The sequence below is a fragment of the Pogoniulus pusillus genome, chromosome 9 (genome assembly GCF_015220805.1).
Source record: "Pogoniulus pusillus isolate bPogPus1 chromosome 9, bPogPus1.pri, whole genome shotgun sequence".
NCBI classification, from domain to species: Eukaryota; Metazoa; Chordata; class Aves; order Piciformes; family Lybiidae; genus Pogoniulus; species Pogoniulus pusillus.
In genome coordinates, this window is record NC_087272.1 from 3,536,641 (window position 1) to 3,555,615 (window position 18,975).

Here is an 18,975-nt window from a genome sequence, read left to right on the forward strand (position 1 = left end):
TTAGTCTCTCAGGGAGTGCCAGGACTGGGGGGAATGGAGCAAAGCTGGAGGTGGGGAGAGTCAGAGTGGATGTGAGGAGGAAGTTGTTGGTGATGAGAGTGGTGAGAGGCTGGCATGGGTTGCCCAGGGAGGTGGTTGAGGCCCCATGGCTGGAGGTGTTTAAGGCCAGGCTGGATGAGGCTGTGTGCAGCCTGCTCTAGAGTAGGGTGTCCCTGGGCATGGCAAGGGGGTTGGAACTGGCTGCTCCTTGTGCTCCCTTCCAACCCTGACTGATTCTATAATTCTATGCTTCATCCCAGAATGCCCTGAAGACAAACAATCTGAAGCAACACTCAGTGTGACAGTTTGTGCTTTGTGCTTTCCTCTGTCCCATTCGAGCTGCTGTCCCCAGGTCTGCTGTGGCAGTGGACAATAAGCCAAGTGTCTGCTAGTTAATTGCTGCAATGGCCAAGGTGGCATCTCAGCTGGGTCACAGAGTCACAGAACTTTTGAGGTTGGAAAGGTCCTGCAGAGATCATCCGATCCAACGTCGCTGCCAAAAGTAGGATCACCCAGGGTGGTTCACACAGGCAGGTTTTGAAAGTCTCCAGAGAAGGAGACTCCACAACCTCTCGGGGCAGCCTGTGCCAGGGCTCTGCCACCCTCATGTTGAGGTGAAAGCTTCTCTGTTCCAGTGTGTATCCATTGCCCCTTGGCTTATTGCTGTGCACCACCAAAAAGAGCTTGGCCTCCTCCACCCGAGGGGAAGTTCTTCTTCCCCTGTACTCAGCACTGCTCAGGCCACACCTTGAGTGCTGTGTCCAGTTCTGGGCTCCTCAATTCAAGAGAGATGTTGAGGTGCTGGAAGGTGTTGAGAGAAGGGCAGCAAGGCTGTTGAGGGTCCTGGAGCAGAGCCCTGTGAGGAGAGGCTGAGGGAGCTGGGGGTGTGCAGCCTGCAGCAGAGGAGGCTCAGGGCAGACCTCATTGCTGTCTACAACTACCTAAAGGGTGGTTGGAGCCAGGTGGGGTTGGGCTCTTGTGCCAGACAAGCAGCAAGGGAAGAAGGGGACACAGTGTGAAGTTGTGCCAGGGGAGGTCTAGGCTGGATGTTGTTAGGAAGTTGTTGTCAGAGAGAGTGATTGGCACTGGAATGGGCTGCCCAGGCAGGTGGTGGAGTGGCTGTGCCTGGAGGTGTTGAAGCCAAGCCTGGCTGGGGCACTTAGTGCCATGGTCTGGTTGGTTGGCCAGGGCTGGGTGCTAGGTTGGAGTGGCTGAGCTTGGAGGTCTCTTCCAACCTGGTTGATTCTTTCCTATCCTATTTTATCCTATGCTGTTCTATTCTATCCTACCCTATCCTATCTTATTCTAGACACCCACCCCTCATACATTTGTACATGTTAATGAGATCTCCTCTCAGGCCTCTCTTCTCCATACTGAACAGCCCCAGGGCTCTCAGTCTCTTTTTGTAGGGGAGATGCAAGTCCCCCAGTCATCCTCGTACCTCTCTGCTGGCCTGCCCCTCCTGTTTCATATCATCATCGAACTTGTTGATCAGGTTCATTGCTCAGTAGCTCTCAGAGATGTGCCAGTACCCTCTGAAGCAGAAACCATCCTGCCCTCTGCTAGTCCTCTTCTCCCTTCTCTCAAACCTGGAGACTTTGCAGCTACTGGAGCAACTGTTCTTTCTGAAGTCACTTTTTCTCCCTCCTTCTTTGACTGTGAAAATGCAGACTCCCCCCCCCAACATTCCCTTTAAGGAGTGATTTGCTGTGGAAGAGAAATAAAAAGAGAGCTATAATGAATCTTGCAGTTGGTAATAGATGTTTGCTGCATTGCCCAGGCAGCTACAGCCTCTGCAGGCTCCCTTGAAATACACAAATTAACACCTCTGGGGCTATGCCTCAAACAAGTGTATGGGAAGTGCCTGGCCAGAATGCTCTAGGCTTTAGCATGCAGGAGTTTGTTACTGACTGTGTTGCTTCTTATGCAAAGGCTGACACATCCAGAGTGATTATTTCTGAAGTCTGAGCTGCAAATTTATGGCAGAGTTATCCCCCAGGGGTCAGTGCTGGGGCCAGTCCTGTCCAACATCTTCATCAGGCTGGGTGTGAGGAGGAAGTTGTTGAGCATGAGAGTGGTGAGAGGCTGGAATGGGTTGCCCAGGGAGGTGATTGAAGCCCCATCCTTGGAGGTGTTTAAGGCCAGGCTGGCTGAGGCTGTGGGCAGGCTGCTCTAGGGTAGGGTATCCCTGGGCATGACAGGGGGATTGGAACTGGCTGATCCTTGTGGTCCCTTCCAACCTTGACTGATTCTATGCTTCAATCCAGGATGCCCTGAAGACAAAAAAGCTGAAGCAGGGTGTCCCTGCCCATGGCAGGGGGGTTGGAAGTAGATGATCCTTGTGGTCCTTTCCAACCCTGACTGATTCTAAGCTTCAATCCAGGATGCCCTGAAGACAAAAAAGCTGAAGCAGGGTGTCCCTGCCCATGGCAGGGGGATTGGAAGTAGATAATCCTTGTGGTCCTTTCCAACCCTGACTGATTCTATGATTCTATGAAATTGTTTGACCAGTTCTAGCAAGATCAGTTCATCCAGCAGCTTTAACTGATTTGTTTTAGGTCATCTTAATCAGTTTAGGATCCAAGAAAGGGCTAAAACATCTTAAAGTAAATAGCTGGTAGAAAATGTCTTGACCAGTTCTAGCAAGATCAGTTCATTTCTGATTAACTGATTTGTTTTGGGTAATCTTAATCAGTTTAGGACCAAGAAAGGGCTGAAACATCTTAAACTAAAGTAAATAGCTGGTAGGAAATTGCTTGACCAGTTCTAGCAAGATCAGTTATTTTCTGATTAACTGATTTGTTTTAGGTAATCTTAATCAGTTTAGGATCCAAGAAAGGGCTAAAACATCTTAAAGTAAATAGCTGGTAGGAAATGGCTTGACCAGTTCTAGCAAGATCAGTTCATTTCTGATTAACTGATTTGTTTTAGGTAATCTTAATCAGTTTAGGACCAAGAAAGGGCTAAAACATCTTAAACTGAAGTAAATAGCTGGTAGGAAATGGCTTGACCAGTTCTAGCAAGAGGAAACCAGGTTAAGGCCCCTTACATAGTATTCTGCCACCTGAAAAGCCATAACAGAAATGTGTTTTTCATTTTCTTAATGTAATTTAATAAGGAACTTTTCATCATTAAGTATTGTAATTCCCTGTCCTTGATGATGCCATTAGCTATATTCACACAAATTAAGTTATTTGCTGTAACTGCATTATCCTTCAGGATGCCTCTTTACGACGGGTGAGATAGAAAGCAAGGATGCCAAAATGACATTACCAAACCTCACAGCAAAATTCCAGTGTCATGTAGCTATTGCTCAAATTGCTCTATGGGAGCAGAGAAGAGACTAAATCAGTTTAAAAAAGACAACCTCAAATGAAGGCTGATCTCTGCTCTTGGCTTTGCCTTGATGCTAATCAAAAAGAATGGCACCAAAAGCCACCGTCTTGGAGGTCCGACGATGCGCTGGAGGGCTGAAAAATGGCATTGTGTTTATGTGACAGAAGGGCAAAGCTGGGTCCTCCCAAACTGCTTTGCAGAAATACACCTTGGGGGGGGGGGGGGGGTGTTGTTCTTGAAATGGCCTGAGATGAAAGCTGGTGAAAGGCCTGGAGCACAAACCCCAAGGCTGAGGGAGCTGGGGGTGTGCAGCCTGCAGAAGAGGAGGCTCAGGGCAGAGCTCATTGCTGTCTGCAGCTACCTGAAGGGAGGCTGTAGCCAGGTGGGGTTGGGCTCTGCTGCCAGGCAAGCAGCAACAGAAGAAGGGGACACAGTGTGAAGTTGTGTCAGGGCAGGTCTAGGCTGGATGTTGTTAGGAAGTTGTTGTCAGAGAGAGTGATTGGCATTGGAATGGGCTGCCCAGGGAGGTGGTGGAGTGGCTGTGCCTGGAGGTGTTGAAGCCAAGCCTGGCTGAGGCACTTAGTGCCATGGTCTGGTTAATTGGACAGGGCTGGGTGCTAGGTTGGATTGGATGAACTTGGAGGTCTCTTCCAACCTGGTTGATTCTATGATTCTGTGATTCAGCACTGGCAGATGAATTTAAACCTGATTTGTGCTTTGGGGTAGTATTTCACCTCCCTTGTCCTACTGCCCACACTGCTCCTGAGCCAGCCCAGGTTGCCATTGGCTCTGCTGCCCACCTGGGCACTGCTGCCTCCTCTGCAGCTCCTCTCTGCCAGCACCCCCAGCTCCCTCTCTGCCTGCCTGCTCTCAGCCACTCTGGCCCCAGCCTGTAGCGGTGCTTAGAGTTAGAATCATAGAATCAAATGTCTTTAGGGGTGGGGCCTCAGCCACATCCCTGGGCAAGCTGCTCCAGTATTTTATCATTCTCACTGCAAAAGGACTTTCTTCTGGTGTCCAAATCTGCCCTGCTCCAGTTCCAAAGCTTTCCCTCTGGTTGCATTGCTGCAAGCTCTTCTTAACTGTCCCTCCCCAGCCTTCCTGTAGGTCCCCTGCAGGTACTGAAATGTAACTATGTCATCTCCATGGGGGTTTCTCCTCTGCAGGCTGAACAGCTCAAATCTTGTAGCCTGTCTTCACAGGAGGGTTGTTACAGCCACACCTTTGTGGCTCTCCTCTAGACCTGCCCCAGGAAGTCCACATCTCTCTTTGCAGGGGCCCCAGAGCTGGGCGCAGTCAAACATTTTCTCCATACAAACTGATTGAACTTTCTTGAGAGGCCAGAGTGTATTTGGGGAATGCAATGAAAGGTTTCTGCACCATGGCAGCACTGTGTGCTGGGGAAGATCCGGAGCATCCCTGTCGTGGAGCTTTGCTGAGGTCCACATTGCAGTGGCTGTGTGGCCCCTTCCCGCTGGGCTGGCCGGTGTGGGAGGGGAGGCACAGAAGGTGGGAGGTGAATGCAGAAGTTTTCTGTGGAGCAAGTGGTGATTGGCCCTCCTGGCATTTCACAGGTTCAAAGGACCATTGCCAAACAGATCCAGATGGTAAAGCAGATTGGGAAAGGTCGCTATGGTGAGGTCTGGATGGGGAAGTGGCGCGGCGAGAAGGTAGCCGTCAAAGTGTTTTTCACCATGGAGGAAGCCAGCTGGTTCAGAGAAACAGAGATCTACCAGACTGTGCTGATGAGGCACGAGAATATCCTAGGTGAGTGAAGTTGAAGAGAATGATTTCATGGTGTAAAACCTTCTGAGGTTTAACAGTTCTCTGCTTGCCGCTGTCTGATGCCCTTTCCTCTGTGCTTTGTAACCTTCCGTGCTCTGCAGTTAGCCACCCAGCACTCCTCAGGAGGAGGATGTTTCCCAAGGTTTGCTTAACATAGCTGAACATTTCTGAGGCATAAATGGAAGTAAATCAAAGCAGGGGTGTTGAGGGCTGTTCCTCCAAACACCGTACATCTCATTTTTGCCCTCTTGGTGTTTCCACATTAAAGGCTGGAGGTGAAGCATAGTTGCATGGAATGAACTTGCACGGAGTGGAAAGTAATTGAATGTGCTGTGAAAATAAAGCTCTTGGTGTGACTGACAGTCACAGGAAAAAAAATAGCCCTGGGGAAGTATTAATTTGTTGTGGATTATTTTTTAATAGGGTTCATTGCTGCAGACATTAAAGGTACAGGATCTTGGACCCAGCTGTATCTCATCACCGACTACCACGAGAACGGTTCGCTTTATGATTACCTGAAATCCACTACTTTGGACACAAAAGCCATGCTCAAACTGGCTTACTCTTCTGTCAGTGGCTTGTGCCACCTGCACACGGAGATCTTCAGCACTCAGGGCAAGCCTGCCATTGCCCACCGTGACCTAAAGAGTAAGAACATCCTGGTGAAAAAGAACGGCACCTGCTGCATAGCAGACTTGGGCTTGGCTGTTAAATTTATTAGGTGAGTAGAAGGGAGGAGGAGGAGGAGGGGTGGGAGGAAGAGGAAGGGTGGGGGAAGGAGGAAGAGGAGGAAGGGTAGGAGGAAAAGGAGGAAGGAGAGGAGGGGGAGGGGGAGGAGGAGAAGAACTCGGTAAATCAGATTCAGATGCTGGTTTCGGTGCTGGCTGCACATCTGGATAGCAGCCAGAGTAATGTGCACACCTTTCACACCCTGCTTACTTGTCTGTGAGGTGGGGCTGGCTGTGTGAATGAGGCTGGCACACAAACACATCATGCAGGTGCATCAACAGCTTTGTAAGTGTGGAGCACATCAGTTGCGTTGTAGAAGGGAGGAGGAGGACTCAGTAAATCAGATGCAGATGCTGGTTTCGGTGCTGGCTGCACATCTGGATAGCAGCCAGAGTAATGTGCACACCTTTCACACCCTGCTTACCTGTCTGTGAGGTGGGGCTGGCTGTGTGAGTGAGGCTGGCACACAAACACATCATGCAGATGCATCAACAGGAGCTTTTGTAAGTGTGGAGCACATCAGTTGTGTTTCCATCACTTTGCCTTCAGTAGCAACCTGAGTTTTACTTCCATGTAGTACTGTGTCCAGATCTGGAGCCCTCAACACAGGAAGGCTGTGGAGCTGATGGAGCAGGTTCAGAGGAAGGCCATGAACATGGTCAGGGGGTTGGAGCAGCTCTGCCACAAGGACAGGCTGAGTGAGCTGACGTTCATAGAATCAACTAGGTTGGAAGAGGCCTCCAATCCAACCTAGCACCCAGCCCTGGCCAACCAACCAGACCATGGCACTAAGTGCCCCAGCCAGGCTTTGCTTCAACACCTCCAGGCAGGGCGACTCCACCACCTCCCTGGGCAGCCCATTCCAATGCCAATCACTCTCTCTGCCAACAACTTCCTCCTAACATCCAGCCTAGACCTCTCCAGGCACAACTTAAGACTGTGTCCCCTTGTTGTGTTGTTGGGTGCCTGGGAGAAGAGCCCAACCCCACCTGGCTAGTGGGGGTTATGCAGCCTGAAGAAGAGGAGGCTCCAGGGAGACCTAATAGCGACCTTGCAGTACCTGAAGGGGGCTAGAAGAAGGCTGGAGAGAAACTGCACAAAGGTCTGTGATGATAGGATGAGGGCAATGGCTTCAAACTAGAGCAGAGCAGATTTAGATTGGGTGTTAGGAACAAGTTCTGCACCATGAGGGTAGTGGAACACTGAAACAGGTTGCCAGAGGAGGTGGTTGTGGTTTCATCCCTGGAGATACCGAAGATGAGGCTGGACAGGGCTGTGGGCAGCCTGACCTAGCTAAGGAAGTCCCAGAGGGGTTGAACTGGATGACCTTTGGAGGTCCCTTCCAACCCAGCCCATTCTATGAAGTCATGTCAACAGTAGACTTCTTCCTGAAGCTTTTAGCTTGTCTGATCCAAAGATAATTCACTCCCAACTTACACAAGACACTACTCATCATTTGCACAGCTATTAATTGAGATTTATTGCTAAGCACCCTGCTTGGACTGCCTTTTGTTTCAGTCCCTACCAATCAGATGGCCAAAGTACAGATTCCATTTTGGAAATGGCTTTCAAATTCGATTTTAAAGAGATGGTTGTGTCTGTTAAACCACTCAGAAAGAGCAGGCAAGGAGGACTCCCTCGCTCCTGGGATTCACAAAGGAGTCTTTGCAGTCTGACAGCACCGTTCAGGAGGAGCTCGAGCAGTGGCAGAGACAGGTGGTGTGGAGTCCTTGATTTTCCTGTGCAGAGAAATGTGGTTATAGACTGAAGGTTTCAGTTTCAGAGGTCAGCTCCCTAAAGCATCCAAAAAAAAAAAACAACTTAACAATTCTGTATGCATCTGGAACTTGGGAATTAGTTGGTGTGTAGGGCAAGGCAGTTTTTGTCTGCTCTTCTCACTAGTCAGCTGCCAGGCTCCATGTGAGACCTTTGCATTAGAACCTCTCACCCTTCTTTAGGAGATGACAAAGGAATATGTTTAATTGGAGGGATAACACCTTGGAGATGCACCACTTGCTGGAAATGTTTCAGGGGAGAAGCTGAGCCTTTGCAGGGGAACCTTCCCTGACAGGTGCAGAGCTACACACTGCTTAGCTGCAAACTGAGAAGTAGGGACCAGCAAGTGCTGCCTGTAGAAGGAGCAGGTGTTTGCCACAGGGAATTTTACACTGGTTTTGTGCTGAATCCTTCCTTAGACAGCATTCCTCAGGCAGTGACCAGGAGCAGGAAAAAAAGCAGGTCAAAGAGGTGTGCTGTGCTGAAGGTAATGAATTTAGTAAAGTTCTCTACCTTGCTCATTTCATTTGAAGTGCTGCAAGGTGGTGCAGGTCACTGCATTTATGTTACAGTCTTGGAAGGGTACAGAACTTGCAGCCCAGAAAGCCAAGCAGAGCCTGGGCTGCAGCAGCAGAAGTGTGGCCAGCAGGGCCAGGGAGGGGATTCTCCTCCTCTGCTGTGCTCTGCTGAGACCCCACCTGGAGTACTGCATCCAGTTCTGGAGCCCCTGGGACAAGAGGGCTGTGGAGATGCTGGAAAGTGTCCAGAGCAGGGCCAGGAGGATGCTGAGAGGGCTGCAGCAGCTCTGCTGTGAGCACAGACTGAAAGAGTTGGGGCTGTGCAAGCTGGAGCAGAGGAGGCTCCCAGGTGACCTTCTTGTGGCCTGCCAGGATCTGGAGGGGGCTTACAAAAATGCTGGGGAGGGACTTTTGAGGCTGTGAGGGAGTGACAGGACTGGGGGGAATGGAGCAAAGCTGGAGGTGGGGAGAGTCAGCCTGAAGGTGAGGTGAAAAAGACCACAAGGATCATCCAGTTCCTGCCATGCCCAGGGACACCCTACCCTAGAGCAGGCTGCCCACAGCCTCAGCCAGCCTGGCCTTAAACACCTCCAGCCATGGGGCCTCAACCACCTCCCTGGGCAACTCATTCCAGCCTCTCACCACTCTCACGCTCAACAACTTCCTCTTCACAGCTTTTCTGTAGGCCCCTTCAGATACTGGAAGGCCATAATAATATAATTAACAGAGGCTTGGTTCTTGTTAGATACAGGTTGCCTTTTCTGGTCAGTGTGTGGCATATGACATAAGAAGGTCACCTGGGAGCCTCCTCTGCTCCAACCTGCACAGCCCCAACTCTTTCAGGCTGTGCTCACAGCAGAGCTGCTGCAGCCCTCTCAGCATCCCTGTGGCCCTGCTCTGGACACTCTCCAGTATCTCCACAGCCCTCTTGTCCCAGGGGCTCCAGAACTGGATGCAGTACTCCAGGTGGGGTCTCAGCAGAGAGCAGCAGAGGGGCAGAATCCCCTCCCTGGCCCTGCTGGCCACACTTCTGCTGCTGCAGCCCAGGCTCTGCTTGGCTTTCTGGGCTGCGAGTGCACACTGCTGGCTCCTGTGGAGCTTCTCCTCCACCAGCACCCCCAAGTCCCTCTCCTCAGGGCTGCTCTCCAGCCAGTTTGAATCTCCCCACTTCCAGCTTTGCTCCATTCCCCCTAGTCCTGTCGCTCCCTGACAGCCTAAAAAGTACCTCCCTAGCTTTTTTGTAGCCCCCTTCAGATACTGAAAGCCACAATAATATAATTAAGAGTGGCTTGGTTCTTGTCATACAGAGGTTGCCTTTTCTGGCCCGTGTGTGGCATGTGACACATTTGTTTAGGTGGGATTTCGATGTGTAAAGGTTGGGAGAGCTCAAACCTAAAGCATGCACACACAAGTGGCTAGACTCGACTGCATGTGGATCTGGTTTGCTACAGCTCAGTGGTCCTGCCCCAGCTATTTAGTGTCTCCCTTAATTGCTGAAGCTAAAGCATTAGGCGGTGCAGGATGTGAAGAGAAGAGCGTTTGATGAAGATTTGATTGCTATCACCAACGTTAGAGCTCGGGCTAATGCAAATGGAATCTGGCAAATGTCACAGCATCCCTGTTGGGTCTTATCTGCCTTTGAATGCTGAGCATCGCCTGGGGCGGGTCAGCCCTTTCAGAAGAGCTGCCTTCGCACCGGGAGGCTTGCCTTGTACCAGTTGTTCCATTAAGGGGAGATGCATTCCCTTTGACCTTTCCGAGAGGGAATGCCGTCTTAATTTCTTGCTTCTCTCACCTAAATTGCTTCCCCCTCTCCCTCCCCCTCCACTTTATTGCATGTCTGATAGAAGGGCTCTGCAGCAGGACCTTGACCGCCTGGACAGATGGGCAGAGGCCAAGGGGATGGCTTCAATAGCTCCAAGTGGTGGTGCTGCACTTTGGCCACAGCAACCCCATGCAGAGATACAGGCTGGGGTCGGAGTGGCTGAGAGCAGCCAGACAGAGAGGGATCTGGGGGTGCTGATTGATACCTGCCTGAACATGAGCCAGCAGTGTGCCCAGGTGGCCAAGAGAGCCAGTGGCATCCTGGCCTGCATCAGGAATGGTGTGGCCAGCAGGAGCAGGGAGGTCATTCTGCCCCTGTACTCTGCACTGCTTAGACCACACCTTGAGTGCTGTGTTCAGTTCTGGGCCCCCCAGTTGAGGAGGGACATTGAGATGCTTGAGCGTGTCCAGAGAAGGGCGATGAGGCTGGGGAGAGGCCTTGAGCACAGCCCTACGAGGAGAGGCTGAGGGAGCTGGGATTGGTTAGCCTGGAGAAGAGGAGGCTCAGGGCAGACCTTATTGCTGTCTACAGCTACCTGAGGGGAGGTTGTGGCCAGGAGGAGGTTGCTCTCTTCTCTCAGGTGGCCAGCACCAGAACAAGAGGACGCAGCCTCAGGCTGCACCAGGGGAAATTTAGGCTGGAGGTGAGGAGAAAGTTCTTCCCTGAGAGAGTCATTGGACACTGGAATGGGCTGCCCGGGGAGGTGGTGGAGTCGCCGTCCCTGGAGCTGTTCAAGGCAGGACTGGACGTGGCACTTGGTGCCATGGTCTGGCCTTGAGCTCTGTGCTAAAGGGTTGGACTTGATGATCTCTGAGGTCTCTTCCAACCCTGATGATACTGTGATTCTCTCTTTTTCTTCTAGTGACACAAACGAGGTAGACATCCCTCCAAACACCCGCGTAGGAACAAAACGCTATATGCCTCCTGAGGTGCTGGATGAAAGCTTGAACAGGAATCACTTTCAGTCCTACATCATGGCTGATATGTACAGTTTTGGACTCATCCTCTGGGAGATAGCAAGGAGATGTGTTTCGGGAGGTAAAGTGCTGAGAGTTCGCTTTTAACTCGGTCAGTGACCCCTGCTGATAAACCCCAAACCTTCCACTGCATCCTTTTCCCTGGGGCCGGGGGAGTTGCTTCTGCTGTAATTAACTGATGTGGATGGAGCGCACAGGTGAGACTCCTGTTGGCAGTTTTCATGTGGAATCATAGAATCAACCAGGTTGGAAGAGACCTCTGAGATCATCCAGTCCAACCTAGCACCCAGCCCTAGCCAGTCAACCAGACCATGGCACTAAGTGCCTCATCCAGGCTTTTCTTGAAGACCCCCAGGGACGGTGCCTCCACCACCTCCCTGGGCAGCCCATTCCAATGCCAACCACTCTCTCTGTGAAGAACTTCCTCCTAACATCCAGCCTAGACCTACCCCGGCACAACTTGAGACTGTGTCCCCTTGTTCTGTTGCTGATTGCCTGGGAGAAGAGGCCACCCCCCACCTGGCTACAATGTCCCTTCAGGTAGTTGTAGACAGCAATGAGCTCTGCCCTGAGCCTCCTCTTCTGCAGGCTAAACACCCCCAGCTCCCTCAGCCTCTCCTCGTAGGGATTGTGTTCCAGGCCCCTCACCAGCTTTGTTGCCCTTCTCTGGACATGTTCCAGCACCTCAACATGTCTCTTGAATTGAGGAGCCCAGAACTGGACACAGCACTCAAGGTGTGGCCTGAGCAGTGCTGAGTACAGGGCAAGAATAACCTCCCTTGTCCTACTGGCCACACTGCTCCTGAAATTTACTTTAAAGCATCAGGCAGTGTTATTTCAACAGCAGAGGTTTAGACTGTATTTAAATGGCTCGTTTGAAGGCAGCAGATGGCTGCACTGAAGGGAGAACACAGAACTCATCTAGGGGCCCTTTTCCAATGGCAACACATATTTATTTTTGCTGGACTGGGAGTGTTCAGCTCTTTTGTCAGAAAGGAAATAGAGATTGCTTTGTTCTGGTAAGGAGGGGAACAGTTTGGCAGTGTGCTGTGCCACTATTTAAAATGAATAGTCTATAAGACAAGAAGGTAGGGAAATGACACTACATCAGTGTCATGTCAGTGACCTGCCTCGTTTCTTTGTGGTGTCAGGCATTCAAGCCATGAGGACAGCAAGATAAGTAATGCAGCCAGCCAGACTTGGGGCACAGATCCAGCCTTGCTCCCTGTGGTAGGACAAGGAGCAATGGGTGTAAATTGCAGCAAAAGAGGTTTTGCCTCAACACAAGGAGGAGCTTCTTTACTGTAGGGGTCCCAGGGCACTGGCACAGGCTGCCCAGAGAGGTTTTGTGGAGTCTTCTTCTCTGGAGCCTTTCAAGGCCTGTCTGGATGTGTTTCTCTGTGATCTCTGTTAGGATTGTCCTGCTCTGGCAGGGGGTTGGACTGGATGATCTCTTTGGGTACCTTCCAACCCCTAACATTCTGTGATCCTATGATCCTTGTATGTGTAGGTTATGTGTGTGTGCTCTCTCTGTGTAGAACTCAGTGCAGTACAGAAAGGCCAGGTGTTATGCCCTCTGTTTTGCCACTGAGGAAAGTCAAAAGCAGAAATGTGGATGAATTCCTTGGCAGCAGCTACGTGCCAGATTGGTGTGGCAAGTAAGAGTAGAGCATCTCTGTCTTCAGCAGGCTTGATGAGTCTTTAAAGCCTGCATTATTGTGCTGAGTGCTGGCTCCCTGCTGGCCCTATGGGAGGTGAGTCTCACTGATGAGTAACACAGTCCCTGCATATACAAACTGCTAAATCATTTTGCAGTGGGGCCATGTAAAACCTGTAGTGCCTTTGCTGCTGTTGCTGTGCACAGAGAGTGGTATCTTCTCATGTTCTGCAAAGGCATGGAACTGCCCTTCAGTGCACTGGCAAGAAGAGAGACCTCATTCAAGGTCAGTTCTCTGCCAGAGTGCTCTACTATGTGCCATATGCTAATTGTTCTCTCTGTGATAACTTACCAGAGGTTGCTGGCTCTACTGTGCCAGGTACTAATTGTTCCATGCAAAGGCACTGGCAAGAAGGGAGACCTAATTCACAGTATCACAGTATCATCAGGGTTGGAAGAGACCTCAGAGATCATCAAGTCCAACCCTTTAGCACAGAGCTCAAGGCCAGACCATGGCACCAAGTGCCACGTCCAGTCCTGCCTTGAACAGCTCCAGGGACGGCGACTCCACCACCTCCCCGGGCAGCCCATTCCAGTGTCCAATGACTCTCTCAGGGAAGAACTTTCTCCTCACCTCCAGCCTAAATCTCCCCTGCCACAGCCTGAGGCTGTGTCCTCTTGTTCTGGTGCTGGCCACCTGAGAGAAGAGAGCAACCTCCTCCTGGCCACAACCTCCCCTCAGGTAGTTGCAGACAGCAATAAGGTCTCCCCTGAGCCTCCTCTTCTCCAGGCTAACCAATCCCAGCTCCCTCAGCCTCTCCTCGTAGGGCTGTGCTCAAGGCCTCTCCCCAGCATTGTCGCCCTTCTCTGGACATGTTCCAGCACCTCAACATCTTTCTTGAATTGAGGGGCCCAGAACTGGACACAGTATTACCTTTAACTTGTCTATTTTTGTATATAGCTGTATATATTTGTGCTGTATTGTAAATTTTGTGCTAAGCTGTGAATACAGAGCTTCATTCCTTAACTCCCAGCGGGCTGAGTCTAGTCTGGGTGATTTCATCCAAGTAACGCCCAACCCATCACAGAGTCCTTTTAAGGAGAAGTACATGAGCATGGTTGGTCTGTTGTGGAATGAGAGGAAAAGAGCACAGTGGAAGGTGTCTGCATCAAGTACTGTGTTCAGTTCTGGGCCCCCCAGTTTAGGAGGGACATTGAGATGCTTGAGCGTGTCCAGAGAAGGGCGACGAGGCTGGGGAGAGGCCTTGAGCACAGCCCTACGAGGAGAGGCTGAGGGAGCTGGGATTGGTTAGCCTGGAGAAGAGGAGGCTCAGGGGAGACCTTATTGCTGTCTACAACTACCTGAGGGGAGGTTGTGGCCAGGAGGAGGTTGCTCTCTTCTCTCAGGTGGCCAGCACCAGAACAAGAGGACACAGCCTCAGGCTGCACCAGGGGAAGTTTAGGCTGGAGGTGAGGAGAAAGTTCTTCCCTGAGAGAGTCATTGGACACTGGAATGGGCTGCCCGGGGAGGTGGTGGAGTCGCTGTCCCTGGAGCTGTTCAAGGCAGGACTGGACGTGGCACTTGGTGCCATGGTCTGGCCTTGAGCTCTGTGCTAAAGGGTTGGACTTGATGATCTGTGAGGTCTCTTCCAACCCTGATGATACTGTGACACTGTGATACTGTGAAGTGACGGGCACCTACTTGGTCTAGGTGATTGGATAGGGCTGGGTGCTAGGTTGGACTGGATGATCTTGGAGGTCTCTTCCAACCTGGTTGATTCTCTGATTCTGTACTTGTGTGTTTCAGGAATAGTTGAGGAATACCAGCTCCCATACCATGACCTGGTGCCCAGCGACCCCTCCTACGAGGACATGCGGGAGATTGTGTGCATCAAGAGACTACGACCTTCCTTTCCCAACAGGTGGAGCAGCGATGAGGTATTGCCCTGCTTTAAATGCAGCCACTGGTTTTAGAGTCAGTGCATGAGGATGACCCAATCCTGCACCATTCTGGGCGGGGTGAGGTGAAGCTTTACCACTGGTGCTAGCACCGGTCACAGTCTACCGAGCTCAGGAAGGAGCGCAACCCTCTCACCTATCCCCACTGGAAGTGTACAGAGCATCAAGGGCCATAAGCCACAATATTTGTAAGCAGGTTCCTCGTGTGCTGTCTGCTAGATGCCACAGCAATAGGAGGCTGTTTTGAGACCACCTTAATCTTTCTGTTTCCTCCTGCACTTGTTTTGCTTTCTGCCTCCAGCATTAAATCATTGGCCTGCCAGCCATTTGGAAAGGTAAGTCCCTTGTAGTGTGTATGATTTAGTTGGAGCAATTAACAAGGCAAGAATTATTAAATATGTAATTCATTTTATTTCTGGGAAGCCCCACCCACAGCTCTCTCCTAATTAGTTAAATGTGGGTTCTAATTGGGTTGGGAACAATCTTCACAAGGATGCTTCTGGGCAATTCATTCATTGAGGAGAGTCAGAAGAATTGGAAAAGTGTACCACAGTATCACCAAGGTTGGAAGAGACCTCACAGATCATCAAGTCCAACCCTTTAGCACAGAGCTCAAGGCCAGACCATGGCACCAAGTGCCACGTCCAGTCCTGCCTTGAACAGCTCCAGGGACGGCGACTCCACCACCTCCCCGGGCAGCCCATTCCAGTGTCCAATGACTCTCTCAGGGAAGAACTTTCTCCTCACCTCCAGCCTAAATCTCCCCTGGCACAGCCTGAGGCTGTGTCCTCTTGTTCTGGTGCTGGCCACCTGAGAGAAGAGAGCAACCTCCTCCTGGCCACAACCTCCCCTCAGGTAGTTGCAGACAGCAATAAGGTCTGCCCTGAGCCTCCTCTTCTCCAGGCTAACCAATCCCAGCTCCCTCAGCCTCTCCTCGTAGGGCTGTGCTCAAGGCCTCTCCCCAGCCTCGTCGCCCTTCTCTGGACACAGTAAGCAGGTTCCAGATTGGACCTTGCTTACGTTAAGCTGCCTCCCCATCTCTTCTGGCGCTGTGGTACCTCAGCCTGTGGTCACTGCCCTTCCCTCTCTTATTTTGTTCTCTCCACAGTGCCTCAGGCAGATGGGGAAGCTGATGATGGAGTGCTGGGCTCACAACCCTGCCTCCCGGCTCACAGCCCTGCGGGTGAAGAAGACGCTGGCCAAGATGTCAGAGTCGCAGGACATTAAACTCTGAGGCATCCGCGGGCAGCTCCGGGGAGGAGCCCACGGGAACGGCCTCGGTCCTGCGGGCACAACACCTGGACAGGTATCTAAAGGCTTGGTTAACTGAGAGCCTTGAGTGCAGCCACGCTTCAGAGCAGCTCTGAGTTCGTTTTGAGGAGGCTGCCCTGGGCTAAAAGAAAACCCCCACTAACCAGCTCGGTTTTGACAGGTGAGATGGGAAGAGGCTTCTCTGCTCTTGTTTACACAGGGGGTGGGGGGGGGAAACCCACAGTTTCTAGTAACTGCTTGAAGGTGAGGCATGTTGCTTTCCATGAAAGCCACTTAGTATTGTTATTTTATTATTATTATTATTAATATTGTTATTTTGAATGTTTAAAGAAGAAGAAGAAAGAAAAAAAAACAATTAAGCTATTGCTTTAAATATGACAGAAAAACAAACCCAAACCAACCCCCCCCCCCAAAAAAAAAAAAAAGATAACTTTTTTGTGTTTAAAAAGTTGAACAAATGAGGTATATTGTTGCATTAAAAACCCACCAGAAGGAAAACAAAAAAACCCCAACCGAGCAGGAAGCTCTGCAGGCAAAGTGACTTCTTGGTTTGCAAAGAGGCTGTTGCGCCCAAGCCGTTAAGAAAGAGGAGGATGGCAGCTCAGAGGAGCTGCGCTGGAAGCTGCCTTAAAGCCACCTGCCTGGAGAGGTGACTTATCGTAGCCCTGTGCGCAGGTGGCTCTCACAGTTCAGAGAGCTGTTGTTAGCAGGGGGCGGTTGGGTTCCCCCCCGCCCCGAGGCTTGTTCCAGGGCAGGTCTTGCTTTGTTTAAGCTAATTGAAAGCTAAAGGACTTCAGGGTTCGGTGTGGCTTGTTTGAAGCAGCTCTTTGCCTTCCTAGGAAGTCTGATGGGTGTAGTACCAGGGTGATAAACAAGTCTCCTCCTCCTTCTCTCCTCTCCTCTCCTCTCCTCTCCTCTCCTCTCCTCTCCTCTCCTCTCCTCTCCTCTCCTCTCCTCTCCTCTCCTCTCCTCTCCTCTCCTCTCCTCTCCTCTCCTCTCCTCTCCTCTCCTCTCCTCTCCTCTCCTCTCCTCTCCTCTCCTCTCCTCTCCTCTCCTCTCCTCTCCTCTCCTCTCCTCTCCTCTCCTCTCCTCTCCTCTCCTCTCCTCTCCTCTCCTCTCCTCTCCTCTCCTCTCCTCTCCTCTCCTCTCCTCTCCTCTCCTCTCCTCTCCTCTCCTCTCCTCTCCTCTCCTCTCCTCTCCTCTCCTCTCCTCTCCTCTCCTCTCCTCTCCTCTCCTCTCCTCTCCTCTCCTCTCCTCTCCTCTCCTCTCCTCTCCTCTCCTCTCCTCTCCTCTCCTCTCCTCTCCTCTCCTCTCCTCTCCTCTCCTCTCCTCTCCTCTCCTCTCCTCTCCTCTCCTCTCCTCTCCTCTCCTCTCCTCTCCTCTCCTCTCCTCTCCTCTCCTCTCCTCTCCTCTCCTCTCCTCTCCTCTCCTCTCCTCTCCTCTCCTCTCCTCTCCTCTCCTCTCCTCTCCTCTCCTCTCCTCTCCTCTCCTCTCCTCTCCTCTCCTCTCCTCTCCTCTCCTCTCCTCTCCTCTCCTCTCCTCTCCTCTCCTCTCCTCTCCTCTCCTCTCCTCTCCTCTCCTCTCCTCTCCTCTCCTCTCCTCTCCTCTCCTCTCCTCTCCTCTCCTCTCCTCTCCTCTCCTCTCCTCTCCTCTCCTCTCCTCTCCTCTCCTCTCCTCTCCTCTCCTCTCCTCTCCTCTCCTCTCCTCTCCTCTCCTCTCCTCTCCTCTCCTCTCCTCTCCTCTCCTCTCCTCTCCTCTCCTCTCCTCTCCTCTCCTCTCCTCTCCTCTCCTCTCCTCTCCTCTCCTCTCCTCTCCTCTCCTCTCCTCTCCTCTCCTCTCCTCTCCTCTCCTCTCCTCTCCTCTCCTCTCCTCTCCTCTCCTCTCCTCTGTCTTCCTCCTTCTCTCCTTTGCCTTCCTCCTCCTCCTCCTCCTCCCCCTCCTCCTATTTTTATCGGCTTTCTGCTTTCTTTTTTCTGTCCCCCCTCACTGCAAAACAAAGTACTTCTGTGAGTGGAAGTGAAGTACATGTTTGGATCTGCTGGTGAATTTGGAGCTGCTGCTGTGACCTACATACAGGATCACAGGATGTTAGGGGTGGGAAGGGACCCAAGGAGACACAACCACTGGGTTAAGAGGAAGCTCCTTGTGAGAAAAGAAATCAACTTGCTCATCCATCTGTGGAAAAGTGAGGCACCCATCTGCAACCACAGCTGGGAAAACCTAACAATCTCTGTCCCCTTCTTTAAGGAAAAGTGGAAAACCTGAGAACCCCAACCCGTTTTTGAGGTGTCAGTCATTTCTCTTTAAGTGTAAGAGCATATGGTGCCTCCTGGATGCAGCAGGCAGCTGAGAGGGAAGGAGCTTGGCCAAGCGGTTGGCTGTTGAGAGCTGAGCACCTCTGCTGCTTCTCTGGCTATAGTGAGAAGCTGAGCACCTCTGGCTGTTGAGAGCTGAGCACCTCTGCTGCTTCTCTGGCTGCAGTGAGAAGCTGAGCACCTCTGGCTGTTGAGAGCTGAGCACCTCTGCTGCTTCTCTGGCTATAGTGAGAAGCTGAGCACCTCTGGCTGTTGAGAGCTGAGCACCTCTGCTGCTTCTCTGGCTACATTGAGAAGCTGAGCACCTCTGGCTGTTGAGAGCTGAGCACCTCTGCTGCTTCTCTAGCTGTGGTGAGAAGCTGAGCACCTCTGGCTGTTGAGAGCTGAGCACCTCTGCTGCTTCTCTAGCTGTGGTGAGAAGCTGAGCATCTCTGGCTGTTGAGAGCTGAGCACCTCTGCTGCTTCTCTGGCTATGGTGAGAAGCTGAGCATCTCTGGCTGTTGAGAGCTGAGCACCTCTGCTGCTTCTCTAGCTGTGGTGAGAAGCTGAGCATCTCTGGCTGTTGAGAGCTGAGCACCTCTGCTGCTTCTCTGGTTATAGTGAGAAGCTCAGCACCTCTGGCTGTTGAGAGCTGAGCACCTCTGCTGCTTCTCTAGCTGTAGTGAGAAGCTAAGCACCTCTGCTGCTTCTCTGGCTATGGTGAGAAGCTGAGCACCTCTGGCTGTTGAGAGCTGAGCACCTCTGCTGCTTCTCTGGTTATAGTGAGAAGCTGAGCATCTCTGGCCAT

General features: G+C 51.6%; 1 protein-coding gene across 6 annotated transcripts in view; it reads left to right on the forward strand.

Annotated features, from left to right (window-relative positions):
- The window catches only part of BMPR1B (bone morphogenetic protein receptor type 1B), a 294,174-nt gene extending 277,415 nt beyond the window's left edge, over positions 1-16,759 (forward strand). For 5 of the 6 annotated variants that reach the window (XM_064148356.1, XM_064148357.1, XM_064148358.1 and 2 more), the window contains 5 exons: positions 4,950-5,142; positions 5,584-5,881; positions 10,871-11,046; positions 14,450-14,580; positions 15,710-16,759. In XM_064148356.1, the coding sequence (XP_064004426.1) occupies positions 4,950-5,142; positions 5,584-5,881; positions 10,871-11,046; positions 14,450-14,580; positions 15,710-15,835 (924 nt within the window). In that variant the 3' untranslated portion in view covers positions 15,836-16,759. Of the gene's footprint in view, positions 1-4,949; positions 5,143-5,583; positions 5,882-10,870; positions 11,134-14,449; positions 14,581-15,709 lie in introns of those variants that run through there. The other variant, XM_064148360.1, reaches the window with a different exon arrangement.
- The last annotated feature ends 2,216 nt before the right edge of the window (positions 16,760-18,975 follow it).